General features: G+C 43.8%; 1 protein-coding gene across 1 annotated transcript in view; it reads left to right on the forward strand.

The window, feature by feature from the left end:
* The first annotated feature begins 2,560 nt into the window (after nt 1–2,560).
* Nucleotides 2,561–20,797, forward strand: part of lsp1a (lymphocyte specific protein 1 a) — a 39,622-nt gene continuing 21,385 nt past the window's right edge. Inside the window, exons 1-7 of the mRNA XM_034223160.1 lie at nt 2,561–2,592; nt 11,600–11,746; nt 14,177–14,570; nt 16,889–17,025; nt 17,598–17,736; nt 18,377–18,511; nt 20,602–20,645. Coding sequence (XP_034079051.1) covers nt 2,576–2,592; nt 11,600–11,746; nt 14,177–14,570; nt 16,889–17,025; nt 17,598–17,736; nt 18,377–18,511; nt 20,602–20,645 — 1,013 coding nt within the window. The 5' untranslated portion in view covers nt 2,561–2,575. The remainder of the gene's footprint in view (nt 2,593–11,599; nt 11,747–14,176; nt 14,571–16,888; nt 17,026–17,597; nt 17,737–18,376; nt 18,512–20,601; nt 20,646–20,797) is intronic.

Raw genomic sequence — 20,797 nt, forward strand, 5'->3', positions numbered from 1 at the left:
AGCCAACATTAGCCTCCTTTAGCTTAGCGGTGGTGACGTGACGGGAAGTCATGTGACCGTGATGTAGTTCCTTTATAGCCCAACATTAGCCTCCTTAGCTTAGCGGTGGTGACGTGAAGTCATGTGGACCGTGCTGTAGTTCCTTTATAGCCCAACATTAGCCTCCTTTAGCTTAGCGGTGGTGACGTGAATCATGTGACCGGGCTGTAGTTCCTTTATAGCCCAACATTAGCCTCCTTTATGCTTAGCGGTGGTGACGTGAAGTCATGTGACTCGTGCGGTAGTTCCTTTATAGACCAACATTAGCCACCTTTAGCTTAGCGGTGGTGACGTGAAGTCATGTTGACCCGTGCTGTAGTTCCTTTACAGCCCAACATTAGCCTCCTTTAGAAGGCTTAGCGGTGGGTGACGTGGGAAGTCGGATGTGACCGGGCTGTAGTTCCTTCATAGCCCAACATTAGCCTCCTTTAGCTTAGCGGTGGTGACGTGAAGTCATGTGACCGTGCTTGTAGTTCCTTATAGCCCAACATTAGCCTCCTTTAGCTTAGCGGTGGTGACCGTGAAGTCATTGTGGACCGTGCTGTAGTTCCTTTATAGCCCAACATTAGCCTCCTTTAGCTTAGCGGTGGTGACGTGAAGTCATGTGACCGTGCTGTAGTTCCTTTATAGCCCAACATTAGCCTCCTTTAGCTTAGCGGTGGTGACGTGAAGTCATGTGACCGTGCTGTAGTTCCTTTATAGACCAACATTAGCCACCTTTAGCTTAGCGGTGGTGACGTGAAGTCATGTGACCGTGCTGTAGTTCCTTTACAGCCCAACATTAGCCTCCTTTAGCTTAGCGGTGGTGACGTGAAGTCATGTGACCGTGCTGTAGTTCCTTCATAGCCCAACATTAGCCTCCTTTAGCTTAGCGGTGGTGACGTTAAGTCATGTGATCGTGCTGTAGTTCCTTCATAGCCCAACATTAGCCTCCTTTAGCTTAGCGGTGGTGACGTGAAGTCATGTGATCGTGCTGTAGTTCCTTCATAGCCCAACATTAGCCACCTTTAGCTTAGCGGTGGTGACGTGAAGTCATGTGATCGTGCTGTAGTTCCTTCATAGCCCAACATTAGCCTCCTTTAGCTTAGCGGTGGTGACGTGAAGTCATGTGACCGTGCTGTAGTTCCTTTATAGCCCAACATTAGCCACCTTTAGCTTAGCGGTGGTGACGTGAAGTCATGTGACCGTGCTGTAGTTCCTTTATAGCCCAACATTAGCCACCTTTAGCTTAGCGGTGGTGACGTGAAGTCATGTGACCGTGCTGTAGTTCCTTTATAGCCCAACATTAGCCTCCTTTAGCTTAGCGGTGGTGACGTGAAGTCATGTGACCGTGCTGTAGTTCCTTTATAGCCCAACATTAGCCTCCTTTAGCTTAGCGGTGGTGACGTGAAGTCATGTGACCGTGCTGTAGTTCCTTTATAGACCAACATTAGCCACCTTTAGCTTAGCGGTGGTGACGTGAAGTCATGTGACCGTGCTGTAGTTCCTTTACAGCCCAACATTAGCCTCCTTTAGCTTAGCGGTGGTGACGTGAAGTCATGTGACCGTGCTGTAGTTCCTTCATAGCCCAACATTAGCCTCCTTTAGCTTAGCGGTGGTGACGTGAAGTCATGTGATCGTGCTGTAGTTTCTTCATAGCCCAACATTAGCCTCCTTTAGCTTAGCGGTGGTGACGTGAAGTCATGTGATCGTGCTGTAGTTCCTTCATAGCCCAACATTAGCCACCTTTAGCTTAGCGGTGGTGACGTGAAGTCATGTGATCGTGCTGTAATTCCTTCATAGCCCAACATTAGCCTCCTTTAGCTTAGCGGTGGTGACGTGAAGTCATGTGACCGTGCTGTAGTTCCTTTATAGCCCAACATTAGCCACCTTTAGCTTAGCGGTGGTGACGTGAAGTCATGTGACCGTGCTGTAGTTCCTTTATAGCCCAACATTAGCCACCTTTAGCTTAGCGGTGGTGACGTGAAGTCATGTGACCGTGCTGTAGTTCCTTTATAGCCCAACATTAGCCACCTTTAGCTTAGCGGTGGTGACGTGAGTCAACATATCCACGGATAGAAGATGAGCAGAACCATATGTACAGTTGATTTAATGTGACAAAAATAATACAGAATAGCCAAAAATGCACCAAAATAACACATCATTGCACCAGCCAATACTGAGGTGTATCTGCTCTCACAGATAGGCCTCTTGGAAACAGGAAGCCCCACTCTGTTTACTTTCCCTTGTCCTTTAATGCAGATGACCTGCGGGGGGTGTGGGGGGGAGTTCAACAACCCCATCACTCACCAGCCAACTCCACCCCCTCCACCCCAAAAACATTCCTTAGCCTCTTATCTCCCCGTATCGTAAACAGCAAGGACTCCCCCATGTGGGGAGGGGGTTTCAGGGGTCAGAGGTCAGCGATGTGTTTTGAAGCAGGTCTGCCTCCTGGATGACATCAGACTCAGAGAGATGATTAAAAACAGACGAGCAGCGCCACACCAAAAACAACATGTTGATCAGAAACTGCCTCATGGGATATATATGTAGAAATATGAGGAATATAAAATGGTGGGTATTTGGATTCTTTGATGAAGTGAAATTTTGACTAATTAGTCAAAGTTCTGCATTAACAAACGTACTTTAAAGCAAGTATTATCAGCAGTGTTGTTAAAGTACTGAGTAAAATGATTACAGAATATTAATCTGTTAAAATGTTTCATGCAATAATGTCAGGAAATGCTTTATTTTCTTAGATTTCGCAGGTGAAAAGCTAGGAAATACAGCAACAGCACGGTCACATGACTTCACGTCAGCACTGAATAATTTCTGTTTTTTATGAATCATTCCTCCACCTCTCTCTCTAACCTGTGATGTTGAAATGACAGAAGCTGTGTGATTAAAACTAATTATAACAGCAGTTTGACTCAGCAGGTTGATCTCTTTCCTCTTAACTCATCCGCTGCCTTGACTTTGACTTTCCTGGGAAGTGTCTTTATCTTTTTGTCGTTTGTTTGTGTCAGAGTGATTTAGTCCTGACTTGTCTCGACAGTGACTTCATCTCACAAACGTCCTCGTCTGTCCCCCGGCTGAAAACGAGCCGTGTTATTAGTCAACCGAGTCATCCCTGCGCTGACAGCATGAGTGTTGACTAAAGAGCCGCTAATACTTTTACCCTCCTTTACGGCGAATACTCTTTCACTCTCATTCCGGGAGACGTCTCCGGACAATAAAGTAAAATCCCAGACGAGTGCAGACAGGTACAGGGAAACAATATGAGGCTTATGTTGCAGGTGCTGCAGCTTTTATGTGGTGTGTGTGTCATGTTGCACTGAACACAGCTTTAATTATTAGAGTCTTTGTGGTCACGAAATCTGCTAGCAACCAGCTCTGTCTCCAAAACACTGAAAGACTGTTTTGTGACAAAGAAAAAGTCTTGATGTTTGGGGTTATCATTCATCATCATTTTGGCACGATAAGGTTGGAAATATGAGTCCTGCTAGCCTAGTTAGCACAAACTAGCTTAGCTTTTCACAAAGACTGTAAACAGAGGAAAACTGCAAACCTAGCTTAGCACAAATACTTGAAACCCATATTAACATAATGGAAACAGAGGGAAACTGCTAGCCTAGCTTAGCACGAATACAGTAAACACAGGACAACTGCTAGCCTAAATTAGAACAAAGACAGCAAACAGGGAAACAGCTAGCTTAGCTTAGCACAAGGACAGGAAGGAAGGCTGCTAGCTTAGCTTAGCACAAAGACAGGAAACTGCTAGCCTATATTAACACAATAATGGAAACGGAGGGAAACTGCCTTGCTTAGCACAAACACTAGAAACTAGTGGTGCACGATAATTATCGGCCCGATAATAGGAATTATGACGTCATCCCGATAAACCCGATAACAGTATTAATAGCCCCGATAATATACAATATATTTTTTGGGTAAAAAAATAAATACAAATACTGCGGTGTGGGTGGATTGGGATGAGGGGCGCTTGTTTTTCACTCGGCTCCTCCCGTTTTGCCAGTACTGTGGTATTAGTGGTTTAGGAAGAGGGGAGTTCTTCACAAATCCAGCGCTCCCTAACTCATGCCTGGCTGTGACGTAAATGGTGTGCGGCCGTGAAGCCAGGACAGTAAACAAACATGTCGCCGGTAGTATGGGACTATTTCAAAGTTTCAGAGTTAGATAGTTCGCTTGCTATTTGTATTAACAAATGCACGAGCTATAATACTTCCAACCTGATTAGTCACCTGAAACATCGCCATCGCTACGATGGTGTGTTAAAAGCGTACGAAGGCGCCTGCGCTGCTAAACTAGCGGCGAATCCAAAGCCAGCTGCAAAGGCACCGGGGCTTTTACCTATCCACGAGGCTTTTGGAAAAGGCAAGAAGGTTGCCAGAGACGACCCCAGGGCTAAAACGATCTCTAACTTCATCATAGAAATGATGGCGCTTGACGAGAGTCAAAACTGTTCTTGGCTTTGTTTTGTTCATAGTAGTAATGCTCATGTCATTTGCTCACTACTAGTCTTTTTTTTACCACCAGGTGTGCAAAAACTACAGGTACATTTAATATATATATATATTATATTATTATTGGTTATCGGTATCGAGAAGCAGGAAGTTATCGGTATCGGTTTCAAAAAACTAATATCGTGCATCCCTACTAGAAACCCACTTAAACTGCTAGCGTAGCTTAGCACAAAGACTGCAAACTGCTAGCCTTGGTTAGCACAAACACTAGTAACCCAGTTAAACTGCTAGCCTAGCTTAGCACGAAGACTCAAAGCAAAGGGAAACTGCTAGCCTAGCATCCACCAATAGAGATGATTAAAACACATTTAAATAGCCGTTAGTATGCCTGATTTGTTTATAACATCAACATATACACCAACAATCACCTTAGTGTTGCAGTCCTTTCATCACTTCTTATTACTTTCCCATTTTCTCAACACTTCTCTGGTCTCTTGGCTCAGGTTTGAACCTCGTGACCTCTGGAGCTCAAGGGCACTTCGCCAGCCTTTAATCTGAGGCGTGCTGCTGGAGTTTCAGTTTTCACAGAGAAACAACACAAAGCTGCAGGAAGAGAAAGTGTTTCCTACGGGTTGTCTTAATGTGTAACGTTCACTAACAGAGTCCAGACCTAAGAGATGAGTCTGGAAGTGAAACAGAAAGATTTAGTGTTGATGAAACACAGGAAGTAAATCTTCCGGTAATCCCGGTAGGCCTCTCTCAGTCGAGGATTTAGTGTGAATCAGATGTTTGAGAATCCCACAGGCTGATTACTGAAAAGAGACGTAATGAGAGATTTGTTCAAACAGCTTTTAAACACCCAAACCAACCAGACGTTTTTATCCCAGAAAACTCCACTGTCAACGCTCCCACAGGAACCTATTTATAAATCTAAAGTATCTTATACATTTTGCTTAAAAGTTTCCCTTAAAAAACCTTTTCATATTAAGCGACAAAGTGGTGACGAAGTAAGTTGGTAAAATGTTGTCTTTTATTTTGAAGTCAGCTGTTTCTGGCAATGTAACCGAAAGCTGTTCTTTTTAAATTCAGTTGTCTGACTTTTGGACAGGGACTTTTATTTTGAAATTCAGTTGTCTCTTTCTCTGTGACCATAACCTTTTGTTTTGAAGTTCAGCTGTCTCTGACTTTGGGGATCAGAAACTTTTACTTTGAAAGTCAGCTTTTTCTGACACTGTAGTTGTAAGCTTTTCTTTTGAAATTCAATTGTCTCTGACACTATGACAGATGTACTATTATTTTGAAGTCAGCTGTTTCTCGCACTGTAAACATAATTGTTTTAAATGCAATTGTCTATGACACTATGGGAGGCTTTTATTTTGAAAGTCAGTTGTCTGTGACCATAGACTGTATTAATTATAGTCTGTGACACTACGACCATAAGCTTTTATTATGAAAGTCAACTGTGTCTTACTATGTACCCCTAAGCTTTTAATTAAAACAATCCGGTCTCTCACACTTTGACCTTTATTTTGAAAGTCTTCTGTGTTTGACCCTGTACTCGCTGCCTCTCTGCGGCTTCAGTGATTTTCTGACCGACACACAGCTGTTCCCCGGCCTCTCACCTCCTCTCACGTCCTCTCACCTCCTCCCCATCATTTCCTCTCCATTTGTCCCTCCGTCCGCCTACAGGAAGGACAAAGAGACAAATGGAGGACGAGGAGCGTAGATATCTCCAGAAACAGAGCTCTCTTTATCGCCATGCAGGTCAGCGTATTTTTCCAGAGGTTAAAAAGGTGATTTAATTGAGTGGGCTGTCAGCTTGTTGAAAGACAAAATAAATGTTGTTTTCTGTTCTTTGGTGGGAGCGTAAACAACTTTAGAGCAAATAAAATACACACATGTTGGCTCCATTTGGCTTATTACTAAACAGGGATTTACTTGTTAAGACGTCAAGGTTTAAAGTTCTAAAAGGTGATATATAAGTGAGATGTCTTCAAATCCAAAAAGCTTTAAAGATCCGGACAACCCCCTTTTATTTTGGTCACAACTCCTAAAGCAGATTGGTATTTGCCGTTAACTAAACAAAGAATACAAGCTTTAAAGTGAAACGCTGAGGAGTATTTACGCATGTGTGAGTGTTCATGGTCTCCGGAAACATAAAGATTAAGAGTGTTTGTAATAAATACTGTGAGTGTTTGTCCTGCAGATAAACACTCCTCAGATGTTCCTCCACCTCACACACACTCTGTTACAGAGAGGGGTCAGTGTGCCGTGACCGTCTCCAAACGACCTGAGAGGAAACACATCATCTGTGAAAACAATAAAAGCACTCGCTGGTAAAGAGGCCTATTATGCTCTGGTGTTCCCTTTCCTGTAGTTTGATACATCAGCAGGAGAGGACTCTTTAAAGTAGAGACACACATACTGATATACACCTGAACATCAGCAGGAGAGGACTCTTTAAAGTAGAGACACACATACTGATATACACCTGAACATCAGCAGGAGAGGACTCTTTAAAGTAGAGAAACTACATACTGATATACACCTGAACATCAGCAGGAGAGGACTCTTTAAAGTAGAGACACACATACTGATATACACCTGAACATCAGCAGGAGAGGACTCTTTAAAGTAGAGACACTACACACTGATATACACCTGAACATCACCAGGAGAGGACTCTTTAAAGTAGAGACACTACATACTGATATACACCTGAACATCAGCAGGAGAGGACTCTTTAAAGTAGAGACACTACATGCTGATATACACCTGAACATCAGCAGGAGAGGACTCTTTAAAGTAGAGACACTACATACTGATATACACCTGAACATCAGCAGGAGAGGACTCTTTAAAGTAGAGACACTACATACTGATATACACCTGAACATCAGCAGGAGAGGACTCTTTAAAGTAGAGACACTACATACTGATATACACCTGAACATCAGCAGGAGAGGACTATTTAAAGTAGAGACACTACATACTGATATACACCTGAACATCAGCAGGAGAGGACTCTTTAAAGTAGAGACACTACATGCTGATATACACCTGAACATCAGCAGGAGAGGACTCTTTAAAGTAGAGACACTACATGCTGATATACACCTGAACATCAGCAGGAGAGGACTCTTTAAAGTAGAGACACTACATACTGATATACACCTGAACATCAGCAGGAGAGGACTCTTTAAAGTAGAGTCACTACATACTGATACCTGAACATCATCAGGAGAGGACTCTTTAAAGCAGAGACACTACATACTGATATACACCTGAACATCAGCAGGAGAGGACTCTTTAAAGTAGAGACACTACATGCTGATATACACCTGAACATCAGCAGGAGAGGACTCTTTAAAGTAGAGACACTACATACTGATATACACCTGAACATCAGCAGGAGAGGACTCTTTAAAGTAGAGACACTACATACTGATATACACCTGAACATCAGCAGAAGAGGACTCTTTAAAGTAGAGACACTACATACTGATATACATTACATTACATTGCATTTAGCTGACGCTTTTATCCAAAGCGACTTACAATAAGTACATTCGACCAGGAAGACACAACCTTGAAGAAAACAGAATCATATAAGTACATCAGGTTTCATAGAGCCAAACATTTCAAGTGCTACTCAACTGGCTTTAGATAAACCAGTCCTTTATTAGTATATAAGTGCTTTGTTAATAGTTCTAACGCTCGAAGTGGAGTCGAAAGAGATGAGTTTTCAGTCTGCGCCGGAAGATGTGCAAGCTATCTGCCGTCCTGATGTCAATGGGGAGCTCATTCCACCATCTTGGAGCCAGGACAGCAAACCCACGTGTTTTCGCCGTTGGGAACTTGGGTCCCCCTCGCAGCGAGGGCGCAGCGAGGGCGCAGCGAGTCGTTTGGCTGATGCAGAGCGTAGTGCACGCGCTGGGGTGTACGGTTTAACCATGTCCTGGATGTAGGAAGGGCCAGATCCATTCGCAGCATGGTAAGCAAGTACCAGTGTCTTGAAGTGGATTCTAGCAGTTACCGGAAGCCAGTGAAGGGAGCGGAGGAGCGGAGTGGTGTGGGAGAATTTAGGAAGGTTGAAGACCAGACGAGCCGCTGCATTCTGGATGAGCTGCAGAGGTCGGATGGCACATGCAGGTAGACCAGCCAGGAGGGAGTTGCAGTAGTCTAGGCGTGAGATGACGAGAGCCTGGACCAGAACCTGAGTCGCTTTCTGTGTCAGCTGGGGACGTATCCTCCTGATGTTGTAAAGCGTATATCTGCAGCAACGGGTTGTAGCAGCGATGTTTGCAGTGAAGGACAGGTTGTTATCTAGGGTCACACCCAGATTCCTTGCAGTCTGAGTCAGGGAAACAACTGAGGTGCCGATGTTGATTGTTAGGTCAAGAGTGGGACAATCTTTTCCCGGAAGGAAGAGCAACTCAATCTTGTCAAGGTTGAGCTTGAGGTGATGAGCAGACATCCACTGAGAGATGTCAGCTAGACAAGCAGAGATGCGTGCGACGACCTGGGTCTCTGAGCGGGGAAAGGACAGAATTAATTGGGTGTCGTCAGCGTAGCAGTGGTATGAAAAACCATGCGGGCTAATGACTGATCCGAGCGAGTTTGTGTACAAGGAGAAGAGGAGGGGACCAAGAACAGAGCCCTGAGGGACCCCTGTAGTTAATTGACAAGGGTCGGACTCAGACCCTCTCCAAGTCACCCTGTAGGTACGGTCTTTCAGGTATGAGGTGAGGAGGGAAAGTGCAGAGCCTGAAACTCCAAGTTCTTGGAGAGTGCGAAGGAGGATCTGATTGTTCACTGTGTCGAATGCAGCAGACAGGTCCAACAGGATGATGACAGAGGAGAGGGATGCAGTTTTGGCAGTGTGCAGTTCCTCCGTGACAGCAATGAGAGCAGTTTCTGTGGAGTGACCTGCCTTGAAACCAGACTGGTGCGGATCCAGAAGGTTGTTCTGATGGAGATAACAGGAGAGTTGTTTAAAGACAGCGCGTTCAAGTGATTTAGACAGGAACGGGAGGAGAGAGACAGGCCTGTAGTTTATAACATCAGACGGGTTGAGAGTGGGTTTCTTTAGGAGAGGGTTTACTCTTGCCTCCTTGAGACTGTTTGGAAAGTGACCAGAAGTTAGAGAAGTGTTGATGAAATGGGTGAGAAACGGTAGAATATCAGGAGCGATAGTCTGAAGGAGGTTTGAAGGGATAGGGTCCAGAGGACAGGTGGTAGGGCGGGCAGAGGTAATGAGGGTAAGAACCTCACTTGGAGAGAGAGGGGAAAAGGAGGTTAGTGTGTTGGTGGAAGGAGGGTCTGGTGACCCAGCGGTGAGTAAAGGTGAGTCAGAAAAAGAAGAGCGAATATCATCAACCTTTTTTTCAAAGTGGGTAACAAAGTCGCTTGACAGAAGTGAGGAGGGGGGAGGGGCTTTTGGAGGGTCCAAGAGGGTGGAGAAGATGGAAAATAGTTTTTTAGGATTGGAATAGGAAGATTGGATCTTATCTTGAAAGAAAGTGCTTTTTGCCTGAGAGATCGAAGCAGAGAAAGAGGAGAGGAGAGCTTGATAGGTTAGGAGGTCGTCACGGTGTTTGGATTTCCACCGTTGTCGCTCTGCTGCCCTAAGGACGGTTCTATTAGCACGCAGTGCATCATTTAGCCAGGGAGCAGGAGGGGACTGACGAGCCTGCCGAGATGTGAGAGGACAGAGAGAGTCCAGAGAGGATGAGAGAGTAGAGAGGAGAGTTTCTGCAGCAGAGTTTGAAGGCAGGAGTTGGAACGAGTCAGAGGAAGGGAGGGCTGAGAGCACCGACGAGGCAAAGGTAGAGGGGGAGAGGGAACGAAGGTTACGGCGGACAAGTGCAGGATGAGAAGAGATTAGTTTGTTATGTTTGGAAAGGGGTAGAGAGAATGAAATGAAGAAGTGATCGGATGTGTGGAGCGGGTTTACAGAGAGGTTAGAAGTAGCGCAGTTCCTTGAGAATATGAGATCAAGGACATTGCCAGCTTTATGAGTCGGTGGGGACGGAGACAGTGAGAAAGCAAAGGCGGTTAACAGGGATGTTTGTTCATCTATCTTCCCCGTCTGGAGGTTAAAGTCTCCGAGAAGTACAGCGGGAGGGCCAGTTTCAGGGATGTGTGAGAGGAGATTATCTAATTCCTCCAAGAAGTCCCCCAAGGCGCCTGGTGGACGGTAGAGAACAACAATGGTTAACTGTATAGGATATACACCTGAACATCAGCAGGAGAGGACTCTTTAAAGTAGAGACACTACATACTGATATACACCTGAACATCAGCAGGAGAGCACTCTTTAAAGTAGAGACACTACATACTGATATACATCTGAACATCAGCAGGAGAGCACTCTTTAAAGTAGAGACACTACATACTGATATACATCTGAACATCAGCAGGAGAGGACTCTTTAAAGTAGAGACACTACATACTGATATACACCTGAACATCAGCAGGAGAGGACTCTTTAAAGTAGAGACACTACATACTGATATACATCTGAACATCAGCAGGAGAGGACTCTTTAAAGTAGAGACACTACATACTGATATACATCTGAACATCAGCAGGAGAGGACTCTTTAACGTAGAGACACTACATACTGATATACACCTGAACATCAGCAGGAGAGGACTCTTTAAAGTAGAGACACTACATACTGATATACACCTGAACATCAGCAGGAGAGGACTCTTTAAAGTAGAGACACTACATACTGATATACACCTGAACATCAGCAGGAGAGGACTCTTTAAAGTAGAGACACTACATACTGATACACACCTGAACATCAGCAGGAGAGGACTCTTTAAAGTAGAGACACTACATACTGATATACACCTGAACATCAGCAAGAGAGGACTCTTTAAAGTAGAGACACTACATACTGATATATACCTGAACATCAGCAGGATATAACCCCTTCAAAGTTTCTGCACGTTTTTTGGAATTTAAGCAAGCTAGGAAACAGCTTTTTTGAAGACATAATTATTATTTTGTAAAGAAAGAAAGCATTGCATATGATGGATTATTATTATCACCTTAATAACGATAAGTTTTTTTCCCCTCTTCAGGCTGACGGCTCAGAGGAGTGTTGAGGACGCTGAGGAACTGGAGAGGGAGCGTCGCCGCAGAGCGAGGGAATCGTACTGCTGGACGGACGGAGGCTCGATGCCCGGAGAAACATCGCCGGAGGACGGGATGCCGGCAGAGGAGAGCATGTAAGAACTAATCAACTGTGTGACAATAATAAAACGTAGTCATGCAACATTGCTAAGAAAACAATTAAGTGCTGCACAGAGATGGCAAAAGTACACACATCCTTTACTCAAGTAGAAGTACAGATACTTGCGTTTAAAAATACTCTGGTAAAAGTAGAAGTGCTGACTATACTTCTTTACTCAAGTAGAAACATGTACTTAAGTACCGTAACAAAGTATTTGTACTCCACTAGTTCCCACCTCTGAGTGTCTGCACATGTTTGAATCAGGGTTTCAGGCAGCGTTTGCCATTCAAAAAAATGCAGATATGATATTAAGAAGTCGTTGGATTCCTCGTTCTTGTACTCATGTGAACGCAGGAAGTTATTAAGGGCTGAACATTTTTCACCCGCTCTCCTCGAGTCCAGCCACTTCCTGTACGAGCCGCTAACTGTCGCCGCGTGTTTTTCTACGGGCGATAACTGTGAGTTTAAGAGGTTAGTTCCCAGATGTGAAGCTTTAAAGCTCGTCTGCGTTCATAAAACCAACGTTTCCATCGAGAGAAAACACACACAGCTGCTCTCTCATTACACACCGCAGAGGAATGTTTAATACAAAGCGTCTCCAGGGGAAAACTACCACCGTGTTTCAGAGGACTTTTTATTTTAATTACACCTCCGTCACATCTCAGCTGCAGCCTGTCATTAAAGGTCTTTCTGCGGCGGTGACGTAATGCTGAGTTCAAATGACGCAAATGTTTCAACACCTTAATAGTACTCAATTTAAAGAGTCCTCTCCTGCTGATGTTCAGGTGTATATCAGTAGTGTCTCTACTTTAAAGAGTCCTCTCCTGCTGATGTTCAGGTGTATATCAGTAGTGTCTCTACTTTAAAGAGTCCTCTCCTGCTGATGTTCAGGTGTATATCAGTATGTAGTGTCTCTACTTTAAAGAGTCCTCTCCTGATGATGTTCAGGTGTATATCAGTATGTAGTGTCTCTACTTTAAAATGTAAAATAAACTCCCTCTGGAAGGAAAACAGGGATTTTAGCCTTAGCAGACCATTTACATGCATTCAAACCTACAGAACACACTACAGGAGAGGGAACACCCTAAAAAGCAGAATAAGGCCTCTTTAAGACGCTCATATTCTGGATATCTGCGAAGCTAAATCTGATTTTAATCCCTCAAAAGCACACTTTAATAAACTGGCTTTTATGTGAATCAGTTGCACATTAAGTTCTGTGAAGTTCTGATCTCTAATCTTTAGAGCATTTGGTTTTATTTGTGTTCCTCCTTTATGATGTTTTTATTGTAGACGCCTCTGTGTTTTATTGAATATAAAACACGTTGTAAAACATTGTTTTCAAAAGGCGCTTCACACATAAAGTGTATTATAATTGAAGACAGAATATTTCAGAAAACCTGTAGCTGAGAATCTGAGACTGAGACGAGCAAAACAATTACAAACAGAGATGTGTGTGTGTGTGCACCTGTAGAGTGTGTGCAGGTGTCCTCTCAGAAACACACTGCAGCTCGTTAAGGTTGATTAGCCGCTGAGAGACTCCCATCATGCACTGGGGCCTCTGCCGGCTTCTTAATCATCTTGGGAATGCCGAGTGAATTCCTTTCTGCTCCTGTGATCAAAACACACACTTTCATTACTTCAACTCAGCGAGGAGAACGGGGGAGGGGGCGGATGCTGAGAGGGGAACATCAGCAGGAGAGGACTCTTTAAAGTAGAGACACTACTTAGTACTTACTGATATACACTTGAACATCAGCAGGAGAGGACTCTTTAAAGTAGAGACACTACATACTGATATACATCTGAACATCAGCAGGAGAGGACTCTTTAAAGTAGAGACACTACTTAGTACTTACTGATATACACTTGAACATCAGCAGGAGAGGACTCTTTAAAGTAGAGACACTACATACTGATATACACCTGAACATCAGCAGGAGAGGACTCTTTAAAGTAGAGACACTACACACTGATATACACCTGAACATCAGCAGGAGAGGACTCTTTAAAGTGGAGACACTACATACTGATATACACCTGAACATCAGCAGGAGAGGACTCTTTAAAGTAGAGACACTACATACTGATATACACCTGAACATCAGCAGGAGAGGACTCTTTAAAGTAGAGACACTACATACTGATATACACCTGATCATCAGCAGGAGAGGACTCTTTAAAGTAGAGACACTACATACTGATATACACCTGAACATCAGCAGGAGAGGACTCTTTAAAGTAGAGACACTACATACTGATATACACCTGAACATCAGCAGGAGAGGACTCTTTAAAGTAGAGACACTACACATTAATATACACCTGAACATCAGCAGGAGAGGACTCTTTAAAGTAGAGACACTACACATTAATATACACCTGAACTTGAGATTAATCCTTACTCTTCTATCGTCTCCTCCTTCAGGTACGATGGCGCCCTGAAGCCGAACAGCTCTCCGTCTCTGGAGGAGGACGAGGGCTTCAGTGATTGGACGCAGAGAAGAGAGAGGAGGAGGCAGCAACGCCTGCAGGAACTCAGCCAGGGAGGAGAGGAAGAGGAAGAAGAGGAGAACAGGAAGAACAAATCTGCAGCCGTGAAGTCCGTCCAGACCTCCGTCACCTCCTCCAGCCGACTGCAGAGACAGGAGCACCACCACGAAGACGATGACGAAGAGGAAAGGGTGGAAATGGAGAGGAGGAAGAAGCAAGAAGAGGAAGAGTTTAATCAAGCTGAGAGGATGAGGAGGGAGCAAGAGGAGAAGAGGAGGAAGGAGGAGGTGACGATCAGGAGGAAGGCGGAGGTTCAAAAGCCGAAAGAGGTACGTTTTAATCCAGTGAAGACTTGTCTGAGTCGAGTCTCGAGTCATTCGAATGCACTCATGTCATAAAGAACTATTTCAAAATATAAGTCCAAGTGTAGCTAGAAGATCTGAGTCAGGTCTAAAGTGAAGTTATTTAGGTAATTTGAGAAAGAGTCCAGGTCTAAGTCATCAAAATAACTGAGGGTTGAGGGTCATAAGGAACGATTCAACACGTCGGAGTCAGATTTAAATTGTAAAACTATGAAACTAGACAGAATCGCATTTCAATATTTTTCAGACCATTTCATTTGATACAACTTCGAGTCAAGTTTAAACAATTCTATACTAAGTCTAACGGTGCGTTCACACCGGACGCTTTTGGTTTTTTTGGGCGTGGCATGATTACATGTAAAGTCAATGCAAAGATAGATGGACGCGATTTCGCTTCGGCGGCGCGAATTACGCAATTGACACGATTGAAGGGGGCCGTGTCAATCTCGAGAGTTCATTTTGTTTTATTGGGCCGTCAAATTCGTATGACACGATCTCGAGTTGGCCAATCAGCGGTGAGGATCTCAGCCTGCCGTCACTGACGTGGAATCAGAAAACCAAAACATCAGCTGTTAGCTGTTAGCCGTTAGCCGTTAGCACACAGAGCTCACAGCTCCTCATATCTGTTCAGAAACTGGAGAAAAGTTAAACAAGTACAAACCACAGACTGTCTGTGTCATGGCGAATAAAGTCGCTGCTTTATTTCTATCTGTATCATGTTGTTATGAGTTTGGACGGAGCAGCTACAACGTTAGCTTAGCCTGATCTATCCGATCTCCATTCCGAAAACACACATTTTAAAGGTGTTTCGCCTGCCGTCTGTCTGCAGACTTGTCAAAGCATTAATTCATGGCTTTTAATAACCGGTATCAGTATTAGAGATGGGTGAGTCCTGATAAATCCGGATCATTAACCCGGATCCTAGAAATGAGCTGGTCGTGACGAGTCTCCCCTCTCGATTAACCCAAGTCCTTTGAGTCCTACACCTGGTGTGGGGTGTGACATACAAATTCAAACTATACATTGCTTCACTCGCTACTCTCCTTATAACATGTACATTCACATTACAACGTACCCCATCCATCTGCCTACCCTTTAGCAAGTAGGATAGCTTCCAGAAGTTATCGTTTGGCTCAGGGGACGCGGATCAGTGAAACTTCCTGCAGACTTGTGCGGACTCAGACTCAGAGCCGTAACCGTAGCAGATCCAGAGATCCAGGCAGACGCATCATGCACGAGTCAACAGTAGACTCGGATTCGCAAATCCTGACTCACTGAATCAAGGGAACTTCCTTCACTTCCTGCAGACTCGTGGGGACTCAGAGCCGTAACCGTAGCAGATCCAGAGATCCAGACTTGTCATGCACGAGCATAGCCGCGGAACTGGGAAGTCATTTTACTTAGGGGGTGCGGACAAAAGTGGGGAGAGATTTCAACAACAGTAACATGACGTTTTTCAGCCCCGCCTCCAGCACCCCTACGTCCCGCGGCCATACTTGCTAACCCTCCCGATTTTCGCGGGAGACTCCCGATTTCATTGCCCTCTCCCGGTTTCCTCCCGGGGTCATATTTCTCCCGCATTTATCCCGATTTCTGACCAAATCAGATTTACTCACGACTGTTTCCACTCGGACTTTAATACAGCTACACCATTGTTTGGTTTCCATGGTTGCGTGTCTCTTTAGTAGCGCGCGCAACTGAAAGTCTGAGAGGGCGAGGAAGATAGTCACAGAAAACAGAACAAGAATCGACAATACGACCCTCTGCTCACTCCTTTCCTGTAAAATACAGGTCCAGCCCACACATATGCTCCATCAAGACAGTGCACTTACAACTACAATAAGCATGTTAAGCTGATACAGCTCCGGCGACTCAAGGTTGGCAAGTATGCCCGCGGCTATTGTGCACGAGTCAACAGCAGACTCAGAGATTCGCAAATCCTGACTCACTGTGCAAAACACAGCAGACTCGTGCGGACTCAGAGCCGTAACGGTATAGCATCAGATCCAGAGATCCAGCAGACTCGTCGTCATGCACGAGTCAACAGCAGACTCAGATTTGCCAAATCGCAAAATAACCCTTTATTTTTGTGATCAACATGTTTTATTAAAGCAAAAGACACTGTGTAGCGGAGGTTAATGTAACGTTAGTTTAATATGCTCGTGAAATGCAACAACTTTTCGGTTTCACCGATAGGATTTCTACGCTCTTGGTGATGCTGACTCGTATGACTCAAATGACTCGTATGATCCGGATCTCTTCAATGTTGAACTGTTCGTGTTCAGGTGGAGAAAAGAAAGGAAGTGAAGATCTCCTACACGTCCAAGGTGTTCCTGAACCAAGAGGCGAAACAGAGCAACGGAGACGCGACCAAAGAGGAAGTGACGACCATCAAGAACCAGAAGACAAAGAGATCCACCAGGTGAGTTGACTGTGTTTTATTAATGACTGGAGGTAACGGTGAAATCACAACTGCTTTTGAACCAGAACAGCAGAAGATACGAGTATTTAGAAAGGCAGAATGTTTTCTTTAGTTTTAATATATAAATATATACAGACATACAAGAAAAGGAGGAAGTGAGTTATCAAATGACATCGTTTTTGGTCAAAGACGTCAAATCTTATGGTGAAATAGAATAATTATCAGTCTACAGTTTGCATCAACACTACAGTATATAATCATTTTTAGAAATAAACAAAAACTATGAAAGATACATTTTCAACATCATTTTTTAATCTAACAACCTTATTTTATACATGTTTTATTGCATTACTCTTGTTCTATGCTTATTTTATTCCTATTATATTATATTATCCTCTTCATTTCTGAATTCTTTATTTTCTTCTTCTATTCTTATTGTATCTGTATTTAAAAGTTTGATTGATAAGTTTGTGTAATCCGTGTGAAACATATTCGTAAATATTCCTTAGAATTTTCGACTCAACAAATGTTTTCTCACATGGTTTATAATTGTTTTTTTTATATATTTGCAGCAGCAGATCTGGAGAGGAGGTGGAGGCGGATCAGGAGCTGACGGAGCTGAAGATGAAGAGGGAGGAGAGGCGTAGAGTCCGTGAGGAAGAGGAGCGCCGCAGGGAGGAAGAGGAGCATCAGAAGCCGGCCAAAGAGGAGGTGAAGAAGACTCATTTTGATGACGATAGATACTTCTTCCCTGATGGCTCCCACAGGGTTGTTCACATCCACCTGGATCCATCTTCTTCTTACTTAGAGACACATGTTCAAGCATCTGGACTACCTGTGTTGTAAATGTATTGTCTTTTCAATTTCTATTAGGATCTTCCAGGAGAGCTAAAGCAAAATGTACGCTATAAAAAAAGTGCATCAACCATTGATGGTCAAAATAATTGAAGGGTAGTGTAATATTTCTCCCTGGTTGCTTTCAGATCATTTCCAAAACCTCTCTGATGTTAATTGTTACCAGTAATGTAGATGTCAGACTCTTAAAGAACCAAAGGAACTGTGAAACATGCAGTGTGTCCGCCGCACTCTTTTCCAATAATAGCTAGCAATAGCTCCAAAAGTAGCGAAAGGTCACCGAAAGGTCACCAGATGACGTTGCAAATGTACTTGTATTCAAAGTTTTTAAAGTTTTACATCAAAAGTTGCAGCGTTTAGCAGCTAACGAGAAATACACTTCCTTTCGGAGCTGGAGACCAAACTCGGAGCTAAAAGAGGGAGAATTAGCATCTGTCTTAACCGGGTTTGGGGTTCATTTGTAGTTGTATAAATGTGTATTTGTGTGACCCCCCAGGAGGAGAGGAGGATGATGAAGGAGGACATGGAGAGGACGAGGAGGGTGGAGGCTTCAGAGAGGATGAAGAGCCGGAGTTCGTCCAGCGTGGACGGAGACGAGATGTTCAGTCCCTTCAGCCCCAAAACTCCCAAGGTGAATATCACCTGCAGCTACATGTTGCTCAGTAATGCAGTATTCTGATCAACAGAGTTGACTCACAGGAACCTTTACAGCTTCTTAACGTTCAACAGGCCATTTTTAAAAGCTTGGGACATTATTAAGTTATGCAAAACCTCAAACACAAGTTAAAGGGAATCTAAAGACGTTTCATGTAGGAACGATCTACTAATGGTGACCTCCTTGGCAGAGATACAACATTTAGTGGTGGGGATGAAATGATTCAATAATAAGGGTTATAGTGTGACTGAACAGTTGAGTTACACAACATGTTTACACACGTCTCTTTCCGAATGTAAGTCAATGGGAACAATCAGTATCAGTTAGCGTCTTCCGTGTGGCGTTGCAGTTGGTGGGTGGGCTGTAACCCCAGGAACACTCTTAGAGAAAGAGAGAATTGATTGTGGCTCTCTGTCATGATGTCAACTGGGTAGGCTTTCAATCAAGCGGATGACTCTAGATCACAGCCACTATCTGGACTACGTGTGTGTGTGTGTGTGTGTGTGTGTGTGTGTGTGTGTGTGTGTGTGTGTGTGTGTGTGTGTGTGTGTGTGTGTGTGTGTGTGTGTGTGTGTGTGTGTGTGGTGTGTGTGTGTGTGTGGTGTGTGTGTGTGTGTGTGTGTGTGTGTGTGTGTGTGTGTGTGTGTGGTGTGTGTGTGTGTGTGTGTGTGTGTGTGTGTGTGTGTGTGTGTGTGTGTGTGTGTGTGTTGTGTGTGTGTGTGTGTGTGTGTGTGTGTGTGTGTGTGTGTGTGTGTGTTGTGTGTGTGTGTTGTGTGTGTGTGTGTGTTGTGTGTGTGTGTGTGTGTGTGTGTGTGTGTAATTACAGTTTTTAATCCGGTGTAAAAGTTACATTTTGGGACTCTGTGTATTTTGACGACAATCACTGATGCAAATGTGAGCATGGCACTGCATGTGTGTTCTGCACCTTTCTAATTTTAAAGACACAATCGCACCATGAGTTAACGTGAACGTTACACAGCTAACCCTAAACAGTATGTGTAACCGACATTAAATGCTACTTTTATCAGTGGTTGAAACCAGAAATGTATACATGTGTTTGTAAAAGGGAGGATTTGTGTCTTCACATTGTTGTTGAAGACGAGAAACACATGCATACCCTGCACCCACATCTTTAAATATATATATCTGAAGAAGTAGTTAAATGTTCTCCGCTTAGTGTAACTTTAGCAGCTGAGGGTGGAGATGAGCAGTATACACACTACACATTACAGAAAGGTCTGACACGATGCCTGAAATGCCTCCATTGGACTCCTTTGTCTACTTCCAGAACATAATGACATCACTATGTAACACTCACACTCCTATTGGCTAGCGCTGCAACTCGTTGTACGTGATGGCTGAGCGGCGGGACATCTCTAAGCTGTTGACAAATCATAACAGAGCCTACAAGCTAACCAATCAGAGCAGACTGGGCTCTGGTTTCAGACAGAGGGCGAACATGAGCATTTTATGGCCCCTTTAATATATCATTTGTTTTCAGTACTTGTCGTAATAGTTAGAAAGTGTTGATTTACAGAACCCGTGTTTTCTTGCATTAATTAACTATGCAAATATTTAAGATTTAGTATTAATATTTAAGTCAACTTTCTTGTCAATCTTTCAGTTTGAGAGATCGAAATACTGTTTCCCTAAATCCAGAGGAATACAAACATACAGATATATATATATATATATGTTTGTACACACATATGTACAGAAACACAATCAACAGATTCAGATTTACATTTCCGAAGCTAAAAGCGTAAGAGACTTTGCTACAGGAAGCTCAAAGAGGGAAATGAGAGCTGTTGGTGGGAAACACAAAAAGCAACAATGGGATCAAAATCTGACGGCATGATTGATTTGATTCACCTGAGAGCAAGCCAAGAAAACATTGAAACTACACGATGCTAATCAGACCCTGATGACTCCAACAGTTTGATGAAGGCCAGCAGACTCAGGCTCTGTGGTTGTTGGCGCTCCAAACTGTAATGAACTAATCCTAAATCACGGCGACCTTCCCGTGTCCCTCAGGAAAAATGACCTCAGACTTCTTCTTCTTCCAGATCACAGAGAGGACCGAGTCTCTGAGCCGCTCTCTGAAGAAAAGGTGAGTTTCCTCCTCAGAGAGAGGACAAAAGTACATCCTTTCCTCAAGTAGAAGTACAGATACTCGTGTTTAAAGATACTCTGGTGAAAGTAGAAGTACTGACTAAACTTCTTTCCTCAAGTCAAAGTAAAGAGGCTTTGAAATGTCCTTGT

This window comes from Gymnodraco acuticeps, unplaced genomic scaffold (genome assembly GCF_902827175.1).
Source record: "Gymnodraco acuticeps unplaced genomic scaffold, fGymAcu1.1, whole genome shotgun sequence".
Classification (NCBI taxonomy): domain Eukaryota; kingdom Metazoa; phylum Chordata; class Actinopteri; order Perciformes; family Bathydraconidae; genus Gymnodraco; species Gymnodraco acuticeps.